This window comes from Oikopleura dioica, chromosome XSR, assembly GCF_907165135.1.
Source record: "Oikopleura dioica chromosome XSR, OKI2018_I68_1.0, whole genome shotgun sequence".
In the NCBI taxonomy this organism is placed as follows: Eukaryota; Metazoa; Chordata; class Appendicularia; order Copelata; family Oikopleuridae; genus Oikopleura; species Oikopleura dioica.
This window is the reverse complement of record NC_137294.1, coordinates 1,316,403-1,329,104: the sequence shown is the minus strand read 5'-3', so window position 1 is coordinate 1,329,104 and position 12,702 is coordinate 1,316,403. Positions and strand designations below refer to the sequence as shown.

Below are 12,702 nucleotides of genomic sequence, written 5' to 3'. Positions count from 1 at the left end.
GATTTAAAAGCATCGACGAACTCTGCTCTCAAACGAAAAGCTTCATTGTTTGAGAAACATACCTTTCCAATTCCGCCGCTTTTTTCCTTTTTCTGTCTTTTGAAAATTTCAATGTAAAATCTTCTTGGAAGTTGAAAGTTACATCTCTAAAAAAATATTGCGAATTTCGTTGAACGGCAATTTGAAACAGCCCCTGTGGAAAAAATAGCCTCGCTCTAGCAGTCATCTCATGAATATTGGAAGGAATAACAAAAGATCGCACGCTCCGCTCGCAACCAACATTTTCAACCTGAGAAAACTCCACCTTTTCGGATCAAATTAAGCCAGTAACGAAGACTGGAAAAAATCACGCTGATATCAAAATCACGTCTATATGGAAAGTTATCACCGGCACTGAAAATGTCACGAATGTCACGAAAATGACCACTTTTTTCGTGACATCGTCAGTAAGAGGGTCCGAAAAATTTGAGTTTTGCGTGCAGTAAGAGTTGGGCTCCGCCAAAACAATGAGTTATCTACCAGAAAATGCACAAAGAAGGACCGTTAGAGTGCTTAATTCGAAAAATTATGGAAGTCAATTTTTCGAATATCGTGACATTTTCAGCCAACTCGTGACATTCGTGACATTTTCAGTACCTGCCGTTATCGACTTATTATCTCAATATGCACTGATCCTTTGGAAGAAAACTCAAACTGACTTTTGAGAAAAAAGTCAAAAATTTGACTATTTTTTTTTCAATTTTGGAAGATCTAACCGATGAAATTCCTTGATTTTTGGCAGACTTATGTAGAATTTAATAAGGAATTCAAAAATCTAGTTTGTTTTATAATTCATCGGTGAAATTTTGAAGGAGAGCGATTTTAAACTTTAATTTGGCTCTCATTCAAAAATTCACCGATAATTTTTTTAATTAATTAGATATTCGAAATTCTTATTGTCTTCTCCACAAGTTGTCCAAAAATCAAAGATTTTCAACCGTCAGAACTCTCAGAATCAACAGAAACGTGAATATTTTCGACCCCTTTGTTGGCGAGTTGTTTTGGAGATTTCAACGAAAAAGTCTCTAGAGCCGAAGTTGTTGTTAGGGCTAAAATCGAATTTCTGTCAGTTCCCAATCTTACCGGGTACTACCCGGTCCGAAGCGGCAAAAACAGAGGTAAATTGCTTTTTTGAAGAGATTTTTTTTAAATTATTTTATAAATTTTATTGTTATAACTTATAAGCATCAAGGGCTTCTCTTTTCAGAGAAAATTTGAGGCGAGTCTCGACTTAATTTTATTTTTAGAATTGCGAGTTAAAGCACCACGAAGCGCAGGACTCCTGAAAATGGAGTCGCTATTCAAGCAATCGAGCTTGCGTGCTACGAAGCGAAGACGTGAAAGTCTTCGCAAGACTCTCCCAAAGGCATTCGCCTTGGAAAGCGAGCGACATCGAAAGCAAAAAGCTTGCAATCGCACATGTTCACCTGAATAAAATCAATTTCCTCTTTCTATCTTTTGTTGTCTTTTTATTATTGTAGCTGCGGTTGTTGTGTAGTGAGTTTTAGCTTTTACGGTTTTTGTAAGAGATGAAGTGGAATACAGTAGTATCAGATTCTTGTCTGAATTCTTCTGAATCGAGTTGAGTTTCAGACTTTTTTCAAGTACAGAATTGTGCGCACTTAGCGAGGAGGAGGATGGAACGCTGTTCGCCCGGCGGCGCGGTCAGCCGGGCAGAGCGCAAGAAACTTTGATCCGGAAAGGTGGAGAGATGACCTTGTAGAAGGCGGTAGAGACGGGGATGTCGGAGAAATTTCAGCTAGATTTTGTGATTCTGTGCGTGATCTTTCTGACTTGCGTGGCGTGGTTCTCCACCGAGCATCTGCTTCACCGAGCGGCTCCGGAGGAATGGCAGTTGCTTCAGATAATCCCGGACGAGCAGAAGAAAATTATCTACGAACAGAGATTGCAGAACATCAAGGACAGATGTGCGAAAATCAAGGGCAAGAGGCCGTCTCTTGAGCAAATTTGGAAGTCGGGGCAAGAAATAGGAACGGCTAAAATACTCACAACTCAGTTTTTTTAAATAAAAATGAAAGCGAGGAATTTCCGAATTAGCCTCCACAAAAAGAGTTCCCGATGATAGTCGACGAAGGCAACAAACTCATGTACTGCGAATTGCCAAAAGTAGGAAGCAGTAACTGGAAACGAGTATTAATCAAGCTCACCGATCCGCGATTCCAAGACATCAGAAATGTTCTCGCGATCCGAAAGCCCAGAAAACTAGAACACTACAATCTAACAGTACTGACAGCCCTCTTAGCGTTGGTATTTGAGATATTTATTCAGTACTTGACGGATTATCCTGTAGAAGAGAGACTGCAAATGCTGAAGAGCTACTACACTTTTACAGTTGTTCGCGATCCAATAGAAAGAGTCCTTTCTGCCTACAGAGACAAAGCTTTTGACGAGTTTCGCGGTGGAATAGGAACGGGTTTTCATCCCAGCCAAATGTTTTGAAAAAATAAGCTCGATAAAAAATCCGAACAGGCAGACGAACGTATTCCTTTCTTCAAAAGCGCAATGAAATCGACAAATTCATTGACTACGACGTCGAGTCCTTCCACCGCTTCGTCGCTTATTTGAGGTAGATTTTTGTCGAAGGAGTCTTTTGCAACCTTTCAGTGCTCGAGGACCAGAAGTAGGAGCCAAGGGTGACTTTGGAATCCGAGTTCGTCATTGGACCCGCTTTTTCGACATTTGCCGCGTTTGCGATGTCGACTGGAACTTTATCGGAAAAGTCGAGTCCATCGTTGAGGACGCTGCTTTCATGCTGGCTGATGTTAATCTCTCTTCTGTTGTGGAGTATCCTTACTACAGAAAGGCAACAGACACAGATCAGATTAAAAAGTACTTCACTGGATTAACAAAAGAAGGACTGGAACGGCTCTACTACACGTACCAGCTCGATTTCGAGCTCTTTCAGTATTCGATACCTCAGTACGTTTGGGATGTTGTCTAGCTCAAGTTACCCTGCCATACCAATATCTGTAAATATCAATAAATATTCAAGTTGACACAGTGTTGTACATTTTTATCTTAGTATTTATTACTGAAAGAAACTTCGAAGCGTCTCCTCATCGACAAGTCGGCTTTGGTAGATGTCTGGGCAAATTGGTAAAGGCCGTTTCCGGGCTGCGAACTGCGCGATATCGAAACACTCGTTTTGATGGAATTCTTGACAATCATGGGCTCCACGGCGTTTCCACCCTGAAAAGCAGTAAAATTCTGAAAGCACTATTTGTCTACTTTTATTTCCCAATCTTCCTGGGCTTTGACGAATTCATACATCGCTGCGTCTTGACTGAACCCGTCTAACAGACGCAGGAGACTGTCCATTCCCTTAAAATAACATTCGTTAATATTTGCACGGCTATCATCTTTTAAGTACGTCTGTGTAGATGCCAAGAACTTACTTGTACAGTGATATCGCCAGATAAGACATGTGACTCAGCTGAAGTCATTAGCTCGACTGATTTTTCCGGATTTCCGAAAATCTGCTCCAAATGCGTCAAACCACAAATACCCTTGGACAGAAGAAGGCCTTTCACGTCTTAAAATTCACATCAAGGATCCAAATATTGCAGAGCCTCTTACTTGGGACGATTTTCTCGAAATCAAGGAGGAGATTTCGTCGAGGACAGAAGCTTCCGAAGCTGATAGGGCAGGTTTTTGAAACAGACCAGGCTTCTCTGTGGATTTGTGAGTCCGAACCGCTGCTCATGTTTTGCTAAAATAGTATTAAAATGAGTTTTAACATAAATAATAAGCTACTTTGACATTTTCCAGCTCATTCTCTGCATCGCGAGCTTGAATTTGAATCAGAATTCTAGTCAACATTATTCCCACCAACAAGTTCTCCCGGTCCGGCTCCTAGAAGAAGAGTTACATCTTGATTATTATTTTGTAATCTTCACTTACAGTAATGAAGATCATGTATTTGTACAAAAAGCATTCTAATGCCCTGTTGTTGATCGTGTAAATTTGCCAGTCTAGGTTCAAATCTTCCTTTGCCAAAAACGTCAGGAGCTCGGAAGAGAGTGGAAACAGCCGTCGAGGGAGGGAACTAAAGAAATTCCTGTGACTTTGTCGTCAAAGTCTTGTACCTGAAAGCAATGTTGTGTTTGACTGTTCGTTTGTTGTTCGGCTTCTCAACGTTGTCGAAGATTGTTTCGATCGACGATGCTGGCGAAATCGTCGGCGAGTATTTTGGCTGCGGGCTCGTTGGAAGCTCTGGTGCGCGCTTAAATTAATTTTTTAGATATATTCTTCCATGATTTCCTCGCCATTGTGATAGGAGCAATAGGCACAATAGGAATAAGCTCCTTCTTCTTCTTCTGTTCAAATTTGGGCGTGGACGCAGAAGCTGTCGCTACTGTAAAGCTAGCTGCTACTGGAGGTGTCACCGCGTTGTTGATTGTTACAGTTTGTGAGCCCGTAGAACGCGTGCTTCTTTTTGAAGTGGTAGAATTATTTGACTGCATTTCCGTAGCTTCGCCGGCCTTTTTTGATCCGCCCAGGAATCGCTCGTTTTCTTCTTCAAACTCTGAAACATTTTTTTCATCGAGAAAAAATGGTCGTCAAATACCATCTCCAGTGTCTTCTGGCAGTTGGAATATCGGATCAACTTTCAACCCAGTCGAGTAAACGTCCGTTACGATTTCATCTTTGACGATAGTGGTATTGCCCGACTTGTTTCTTCTGCTGCTCGAGCTAGAATTGCCGGTTGCCTTTTTCTTGCAGCAGCAGTGCGAGCAACACAATCCGACCAAGGTAAAAATGACGCCACCAGTCACAGCTGAACAATTGTTGAGCTTTTTGTGGTTTAATTATTTTGATTACCTGCTATAAGGATTGAATACTCGTATTCTTCGAAAATTTTGACGTAACTTCTGACAGGGCCGTACCAAGGATCAGAGTCTGTGATAAAAGTGTCGTTCATAGTTGCGATATCTGGTTCTTATCCAGGGGATTCAAGTTTAAACATTCTCGCTGTCTATCTGCCATCATCAACGAAAATCTCTTACAAGTTAATTCTCAATAACGCACTCTTTCCTTCCACAAAAACGTCCGCTTCAATAAAGCCTTCGAAAGGATAAGATTCGTGAAACAAAGAAAAAATAAGTGAAACGAAGTTGTAAAAATAGTAATCACACGGTGAGATAGGAACCCCGCAGGATAATAAATTATTGCTAGCTATCGCAAATCGGGTAATTGATCAGCCGATCAGACTTGAAGAAATTCTCAGGAAGAAATCTTCTTGAGAAATAAACAATGAAAAAATCGTGCGCAAACTTTCAATTTTAGGAACGATGAAACGTCACTTTGGGATCTTCATTTCGAAATTACTCCAAAGAAGTTCGACAAACTAAGGTCTTTCAAAACAAGCATCCAGTAAGGAAGCGTTTGTCTTTTACTTCTTTGGTTTGAATGATGAATTTAGTTTCGAAATGCAATTCAAAGATGACGGTGCGTTTTTTTGTCGATAAGTGCAAACAAGGAAGAAAACTCTGAAATCATCTCCCTTTCCTACGATCGTCGAGTTCTCCATCTCTTCTGTTTAGGTTCTCTACGACTGCTAGTGGCCCCCGGTAACTTCCGAAAGTGAGAGGCAGATCTCTGCCTTTAAAATTTCCATTTTGCTTTCTCTCTGTCAATATTAGCTGCAGAGCAAATAGCAAGCGCAAATCACAATTGGCGGATTCGACTTCTCAGAGCGCTAGAATGCCCAAAAACCCACAAGATTTATCAACATCCAACGATAGCCATCTGAGTAGGACTTAACGCTCGTCAAGTGTGAGCTATTTAGATCAGTTGCGCTAGAAACAGTAAAAGAAGCCACTCACAAGAATACCGCTCGTTTTACGGCGCGCAACATTTGCTTTTCGTTATTCTTCTGAACTTTACCATCACTTTGGAAGCTCTCCCCTCTCCCCCGTTTTCTATAAACTATTAAATTTTCAAAGGATCTAAATACTATAAATATGAATATGCACTATTATATAAGGAGGATAACAAGGTTTGTTTTCAGAAGAGTGTTTTTTATTCGTTCTCAAAATCAGAGACGTAGGGAATTGTTGCAAAGGTTAAAAACAGAAAATATGGAAACATAAAAGAAAATTCTGATAAATCAAGAGTCTGAGGAAAAGCATGAGGAAGAGATGAGAAAGTGATCAAGAAATATTCTTCAGTTTTCTCACTCTGCCGATTTCAGCATTCTGCATAATTTCAACGAACAGGTCGTATTTGTGCCTTGCAAACTCTTCCAGACGATCCATTATCCGATAACAACAAGGATCCGATTCTTGAATTCGAGTTCGGGCCTCATCATCCACCTTGATTGCGATTTCATCCTCAATATGCTTGCGAAAGTGAAAACTCTGATGATAGTTTTTCATACTAGAAAATATTATAAAAATTTATCGAATAAAGAATCATACTTTGTCCAACAGTAATTTGTTAGTGTCAGGGTGGCCGCAGGAGGAATTCTTCTTTCTTTTGGCATCATCGTATTGTCATTGTACGGGGTGCCGTCAAGTCGTGCAATAACATCGCAAGAGGTAACTTTCGAACAGCATGAACATCGTCGCTTGAGAATTTGTTATTGCTTTTTTCAATAGCTTTTTTCTAAATTCAATTTTACCTTGTATTTTTTGTTGAAAGATGTTATCGGTTCTCCTAAATTCGGGTAATCGCGAACCCAGAGTTCGAAATTTTTGCGGCTCCCGGGCAAGGGGGCGGCGGGCGGGCGGGCACGGGCAGAATATTGAAGATTCCCGGGGGCAAAAACGGTCACGGGCACAAAAACGAATTTTCCCGCGAGCCAAGCGGGCACGGGCACTATAACAAATTTTCCCGCGGGCAGATACGGGCACGGGCATGAATGAGAAGATTCCCGCGGGCATAAACGGGCACGGGCGGTTTGCCCGCGTTCCCGCACGAAATATTCCCGAGGGCAGCCCGGGGGAACATTTTTTTCAATTTTTTCTACTGCTAAATCTCAAGCCTATTTTTCAAAATTAGAATACAAAATAAAAACGACCTTGAATCAGTTCGGATTTTTAAATCGCAAGTTTTAGGAGCTAGTTAGAAACTACGACCGAGTGGTCTCCGTTTCCCCAAGTTGGGCAAACGGCGACTTGGGCAAACGGCGATGTGAATTAATTAAGTTGATTGATCATATTATATGATTCATATAACTTTGTTGTATTGGCTTCTCCACAGTCAATTGACGTTGAAAAAGCCTAGATTGAAATTGACGAAGCCGGGATTCGCGTTGGAGAACTCGGGACTGACATTAGAGAAGCCATGATTGAAGTCAGTGAAGCTAGGATTGACGATGTAGACCCAGAATCGACGTTGGAAAAACCATAATTGATATAATATTAATGATAGTGGAGAAGACATGATTGAAGTTGGTGAAGCCAGGATTGGCGTTGAAGAAGTCAGGATTAACGTTTGAGAAGCCAAGTTTGTTTCCCCAAGTTTGGCAAACGGCGACTTGGGCAAACGGAGACCACTCCAACTTATCATTTAAGAGAATAATCAATCCCGATCGCTGTCAAGCCAACCGGTTAAAACTGAAAAAAAATGATCAATTTATGCCTTTTTTTCATAATTTTACCGGTCGCTTCGGCCTTGTTTGGAACTCTCTCTTCTGATATACTGATGACTCAAAATCTTCCAAGTCAAAAAAAGGTCACACTTTACCAATGCACAATGTGCATTGCACATCGTCCATGAGTTTATTTTTGCATATAGACGTGCTTTTTTAAGGTCAACGAAGTTTTCCAGCCCACTTCCGCCTTATAGACCCCCGAACACCATACTTTTTTAGAATCAGCAGAAAATTTTAAAAACTTTGACGGTTTAAAATTCTAGAGAACTCCACTTCTGGTCGATTCTAGAGCCGGAAGTTGACGAAACTTAGTTAAAATGGTAGAGTGTGACCTATCAAATTTATGCTCAGAAGATTTTGGGTGATCCTAAAATCAATATTTCAGAAGAAACAGTCCCAAACCTGGTCAAACCGACCGTTAAAATTATGTAAAAAATGGCATAAAGTGATGAATTTTTTTTCATTTTTTCCGGTTTATTTTACCGCGGTTGGTCTTGATTCTTGGTCTAAAATGATAGGAAATCGTCTGACCATCAATTTGATAGGTCACACTTCACCATAACACCTAAATTACGTCAACTTCGGGCTCTAGAACCGACCGGAAGTGGAGTTTTCTAGAATTTTGAACCGTTAAAGTTATTAAAATTTTCTGTTGATATGTAAAGGTATAACGTTCGGGGGTCTATAAGGCGGAAATGGGCTGGAAAACTTCGTTAGCCTTAAAAAAACATGACATAACAGTTCTGATTAGTTCAGATTAGTTTTCAATATACTCCCTCAAGTATTTGGTGTCTATTTCCACGCTATTTAAATAGTTTAAACACTTTTTCATGAGGTGCATTGAATCTGCCCGTGCCCATTTAAGCTCGCGGGAATCTTGCCCGTGCCCGAATTTGCCCGCGGGAATATTTTTTCTTGTGCCCGTGCCCGCTTGGCCCGCGGGAAAATTCGTTTTTTTGCCCGTGACCGCTTTTGCCCTCGGGAATCTTCACTTTCTTGCCCGTGCCCGTATCTTCCCCCGGGCAAACGCGGGATTTCGAACTCTGCGCGAACCGTTGTTTTAAAGTTTTTGTTCCAGGCTTGTGTGGAAAAGGCTGAGCAGGCATCGGAGATATGACTTGTCAGATTTTTGTGGGCAGAAGCAAGATTGTCGTATTCTCCATCCGCCATTAGCCATCGAAAAAAGTCTTCGCTAAAAAACTGTTGATGTAAAAAACTATCAACTTTGGAACGGTTTGTGGGGCTAACCGGACGATAGATTAGTCGTAGCACAATCCAGTGCAACGCTTTGACGAACTCTTCAAATTTCAAGTCGGGTTCCACATAGGCAGTTTGCTTTCGTATCAGTGAGTTTTTACGTCGTAGCGGTCTCTTTTTACGATTTCCGATTGGACTTTTCTTCGGCGGTTTGCTCGAGACTACTCGAGACGTCGTATATTTCTGTTTCTTGAAAACTATTCTGTAGCGAATAATTTCTCCGTCTACATTATGCGTAAAAATCATCCTTGAAATTATTTTTTTTCAAGTTTTGAGTGTTCAATTTCGAGTTTTCGAAAGTGAACGAAAATGACGAACCCCTTTTATAGCTCGAGAAGTATTGCTTGAGCAACAAACAAAAACTTGCAACAAAACAGGTAAATAAATGTTTATTCCGTCGGTCTTTGAAAACCAAAGCGTTGACTTTTGAAACAACTTCCACACAATGAATCTCATTTATTCTTTTTGAAGAACAAATGGCTTTCAGAATTCGTCTTTGATAACAATAGTTTTTTTATCGATTATTCGAAATAAATATTGTTGTAAAATAACTTCAATCTCCTTTCGGACATGTTGCCTGTTACTTCAAATATTTGCTTTTCCCTCCCATTTTTCCGAGCTACGAAATTAATCAACAACATTTTTTTCCTTCAAAATGTCATTGAAATTACCGAAAAAGCTTCTTTTTGGAAAGAGATTCCCACTTTTTGCAACCGGATTAGTTCCAAAAAGCGACCTAAAGTTAAGCCTGAATTACTTTGATACAGTCAACTCCTGTTTCGCCTATGAAACTACAGTTAAAACGGATCAATTTGGGAGAGTCCATTTGAGCGAAATGATGGTGGCGGATATGATTTCCTTGGCGCAAACAGAGAAAAGTTACGATCCATTTATTCTGGAAGAATTTGAAACGGCCAAGCTCAAAATCAAACTAGGAACATTAGAAGAAACCATCACAGGAGCTTCCGGAGTCGGGGATGATATCGTGAAAGAAGAAATCCGCGAAAATGGCCTGGTAGCGAATCTTTTTTACCCAGAAAATTGCAAAACAGCTCCAGGAGTGCTGCATATCAACGGATCATTAAATCATATTCAAGATGCACGAGCAATAAGACTGGCAAGAGAAGGTTTTGTTGTGATGGAAGTCGGTTACAATGGTAAGTGTGTTCTTATCTTAAAGTTAGAGCTAGTCTTCAATTAATTGATCACCAATCAGATAAATATGTTTCATCAGTTCAGAAATACGGGAATGAAAACTTCATGAAGAAGAACCTCCTTTCATTGGAGTACTTCGAAAGCGCCGCAAAAACTCTTCTCGCGCATGAAAAATGCTACGGGGATCGTCTAGCTGTTGTTGGCCAATGCAAAGGAGCTGACATCGCACTTGGCTTTGCATCAATCTGCCCGGAACTTGTCGAGCTCACTGTCACTCAAGCGGGCTCAATTCCAGCCCCAATCGCGTGTGACTTATCCTATGGAAATAACATCTTCAAAAAGATGGAGTTGGCGGCGTCGGCCGATAGTTTGCCGCTTGTTACGCATCTTTTTACATTCACAGATGATGGATTCATTAGCCCGACTTGGGGAACATTCGGAGTTCTTCATGGACCCGACGATTTTCTTTTCAAAATGGATGATGAAGAAAAATGGCAAATAAATTACGATGAGGCGGCGAAAATCAAACAGACAGGATTTCCGCTCAAGAATATTCCGAAGATCTTCCACTTTCAGGTATTTCTTACGATCCCTATCTTTTTTGAAACTATTCTAGCCACTTGATGATCCTCATCTTGCCCCGTCTCAAGCTCATTCAATGGAAATCTCTGAGCTCTTTTTAGAAGGTCTACCGAATGTTCAAAAACTTGACTTTCTTCATTCCGGACACATGGCTGTTTTACCGGAAGTTCCTGTTGTTACGCAATCTGTGATGGCATACGGACCCTTGAAATTACTCGTCAAATGGAGCAGGAACGAAACAAAGGTACATTTCGCGCGTTTTCATTTGAAAATTAGCGATTTAGGAGCAAAAACTCAAGGAAGCTCAAGAACACAGAAGACTGTTTGATAATATAGTTTCGATCCTAAAAGAAAACATGTAGTTTTGGTCATCAATCGAATAAAAAAACTTTTCCAAAGAAAATTGTTTGTTTTTTTTGATGTTGCATGGATTGTTAAAACGCGATTCTTTGAAGTTTCACAGTTTTTTGCAAAAAGGAAATTGCCAGATCCAAACAAGCGCAAACAACGATTTAGTTGCGCTCAGGAAAAAGCGTTGCGTAAAGCGACAAGGAATCTTTGGTGAGTTCTCTCTTCCAGCTATCCACTTCGCCTTTTCGCTAAAAATTCACAGTTAGAATCCTTTAAGCTGTTTAGCTTTCAACCTTGATGAGTGTTTCGCTGCTCGAAGCTGTGTCCGTGATTTTTGCGTCTTTGTGGAAGTTGGCGTCGTGGCTCTTGAACTGACTGCCGTCCACTACTTTTGGAATATCGACGTTTTCCAGGCCGAGGAATTTGACGATTTCTTCGACGTTTCGTTGTAAGTTGACCTTCAAGTCTTCAAATGTAACTGTATGAATCCGTTCAGGCTCTTTTGCTGCTGCTTCTCTCCACAACTTGTCGTATCGGTCCATGTTCCTAGAGATTCAAATTCACGTTGAAGCAAAGAACTGAACTTACCCATAAGAAGATTTTCCTTGAAAGACAATATTGGCGTAGTCGTCGGCGCTTTTGATGTTGTAGTGTTCAAACATGACCTTGTACTTTTCCATTGAGCCGAAGAAATGATAGCCAGAGACGGCGACAGCGCGGATGTCCCTCGAAATGTACAAAACTTTCGCATTTTTGGGCAAATGAGATGGATAAGCGTGAGAGTGATTGAAGACAAAGTTGGTAGAAGGGTCAGCTTTGACGGCATTAATCATCGTTTCTAGAGCCGGGAACTCTTGGAACTCGAGTGGAAGCGATGTGCACTTTGCATCCCTAAATAGTTTATTTACCATTGTCTTATTCGTGCGATGGTCAAATACCCTTCGCCAATGTCGTAGAGCCGCTGGAACTTCAACTGGCCAAGAATTTGAAGAAGGAAATGGCTGCCAGTCTTTGGATATCCAGCGACAATTACAGTGTTGGACGGAAGGCTCATCGATTGAAGTTCGCGGATTACTTTTTCCTCCACGCTAGCGCGAACTAGAAATTGCGAATAAAAACCTTGAAGCGAGAAATACGCTGTTTATGACTACCTGGAAAACCATCGAGCATTTTCATAAAACCAAGTTTTATGAGCCCTTCCAAGTTCTTTTCTTCTTCAGCCGCGTTCATTCTCAATTATCTTCTTTGTAAAAAAGCTTGATACAACTCGTCCGGTGTTTATTCAAAGCACTGCGAAGAAATAATAAAAAATATGACACATATTTGAACTGTTCTCAAATATTTGTGCGGCCCCCGGGAAAAAATGATAATTGCAGCTTCTTAATTTCGTAAAGCCAAGCAATGCAAGCTCATTTCTTTTCCAAAAACCGATGATTTAATTCGAAAATTGAATTTTTACGATACCAACTTAGGCGATCTGAGATTGGATTATTTATCACCCGCAATATTAATATTTTGGGCGAGCTAGGCCAAGTGGAGACTAAACGTTTTTTTCGAATAAAGGTCTCGTGCATTATAAAATTAAAAGTTCCGCTGAAAATGTGTAATCTTCCAGGACCTTGCCAAACATGCGATATATACAATTGCGACCGCAGCGAGGCATAATATTTGCCGCTGATCTTCTTAAATCACCACCACAG

At 40.7% G+C, this 12,702-nt stretch overlaps 4 protein-coding genes and 1 long non-coding RNA gene across 5 annotated transcripts; 3 read left to right on the top strand and 2 right to left on the bottom strand.

The window, feature by feature from the left end:
• The first annotated feature begins 937 nt into the window (after positions 1-937).
• Positions 938-1,491, top strand: LOC145706523 (uncharacterized). The gene is made up of 2 exons (XR_014134692.1): positions 938-1,157; positions 1,287-1,491. It is a non-coding gene; the product is annotated as an uncharacterized LOC145706523 (long non-coding RNA).
• Positions 1,492-2,117: 626 nt separating this feature from the next.
• LOC145707253 (carbohydrate sulfotransferase 11-like) lies at positions 2,118-3,001 on the top strand. The gene is made up of 4 exons (XM_081784747.1): positions 2,118-2,283; positions 2,329-2,473; positions 2,530-2,626; positions 2,665-3,001. Exons 1-4 carry the CDS (start codon positions 2,119-2,121, stop codon positions 2,999-3,001), a joined length of 744 nt encoding a protein of 247 aa, XP_081640873.1. The 5' UTR covers position 2,118.
• Positions 3,002-3,078: 77 nt separating this feature from the next.
• On the bottom strand, positions 3,079-5,755 carry LOC145707247 (uncharacterized). The gene is made up of 12 exons (XM_081784741.1): positions 5,571-5,755; positions 5,097-5,126; positions 4,882-4,961; positions 4,628-4,837; positions 4,326-4,585; positions 4,146-4,282; positions 3,961-4,105; positions 3,814-3,912; positions 3,637-3,769; positions 3,456-3,592; positions 3,289-3,381; positions 3,079-3,249 (listed from the first exon to the last, which is right to left on the bottom strand). Exons 1-12 carry the CDS (start codon positions 5,588-5,590, stop codon positions 3,079-3,081), a joined length of 1,515 nt encoding a protein of 504 aa, XP_081640867.1. The 5' UTR covers positions 5,591-5,755.
• A 3,826-nt stretch (positions 5,756-9,581) lies between these two features.
• On the top strand, positions 9,582-11,050 carry LOC145706506 (acyl-coenzyme A thioesterase 3-like). Its single transcript, XM_081783923.1, has 4 exons — positions 9,582-10,071; positions 10,149-10,645; positions 10,686-10,895; positions 10,936-11,050. Exons 1-4 carry the CDS (start codon positions 9,750-9,752, stop codon positions 11,011-11,013), a joined length of 1,107 nt encoding a protein of 368 aa, XP_081640049.1. The 5' UTR covers positions 9,582-9,749; the 3' UTR covers positions 11,014-11,050.
• Positions 11,051-11,066: 16 nt separating this feature from the next.
• Positions 11,067-12,290, bottom strand: LOC145706508 (sulfotransferase 1A1-like). The gene is made up of 5 exons (XM_081783925.1): positions 12,154-12,290; positions 11,941-12,100; positions 11,591-11,893; positions 11,296-11,548; positions 11,067-11,250 (listed from the first exon to the last, which is right to left on the bottom strand). Exons 1-5 carry the CDS (start codon positions 12,230-12,232, stop codon positions 11,164-11,166), a joined length of 882 nt encoding a protein of 293 aa, XP_081640051.1. The 5' UTR covers positions 12,233-12,290; the 3' UTR covers positions 11,067-11,163.
• Positions 12,291-12,702: the final 412 nt, after the last annotated feature.

Excerpts from the sequence above, each read along its gene's own strand:
- LOC145707253 (XM_081784747.1), top strand. The coding sequence starts at position 2,119 with ATGATAGTCGACGAAGGCAACAAACTCATGTACTGCGAATTGCCAAAA. Across the intron at positions 2,284-2,328 it reads TAGAACACTACAATCTAACA|TACTTGACGGATTATCCTGT; the intron begins GTACTGACAGCC and ends ATATTTATTCAG. Across the intron at positions 2,627-2,664 it reads CGCTTCGTCGCTTATTTGAG|TGCTCGAGGACCAGAAGTAG; the intron begins GTAGATTTTTGT and ends GCAACCTTTCAG.
- LOC145707247 (XM_081784741.1), bottom strand. The coding sequence starts at position 5,590 with ATGGAGAACTCGACGATCGT. Across the intron at positions 3,593-3,636 it reads TTTCGAGAAAATCGTCCCAA|ACGTGAAAGGCCTTCTTCTG; the intron begins GTAAGAGGCTCT and ends GTGAATTTTAAG. Across the intron at positions 3,250-3,288 it reads AGGAAGATTGGGAAATAAAA|GGTGGAAACGCCGTGGAGCC; the intron begins GTAGACAAATAG and ends ACTGCTTTTCAG.
- LOC145706506 (XM_081783923.1), top strand. The coding sequence starts at position 9,750 with ATGATGGTGGCGGATATGATTTCCTTGGCGCAAACAGAGAAAAGTTAC. Across the intron at positions 10,072-10,148 it reads GATGGAAGTCGGTTACAATG|TTCAGAAATACGGGAATGAA; the intron begins GTAAGTGTGTTC and ends ATGTTTCATCAG. Across the intron at positions 10,646-10,685 it reads CGAAGATCTTCCACTTTCAG|CCACTTGATGATCCTCATCT; the intron begins GTATTTCTTACG and ends AAACTATTCTAG.
- LOC145706508 (XM_081783925.1), bottom strand. The coding sequence starts at position 12,232 with ATGAACGCGGCTGAAGAAGAAAAGAACTTGGAAGGGCTCATAAAACTT. Across the intron at positions 11,894-11,940 it reads CTCTACGACATTGGCGAAGG|GGATGCAAAGTGCACATCGC; the intron begins GTATTTGACCAT and ends TAAACTATTTAG. Across the intron at positions 11,251-11,295 it reads GCAGCGAAACACTCATCAAG|CGAAAAGGCGAAGTGGATAG; the intron begins GTTGAAAGCTAA and ends GTGAATTTTTAG.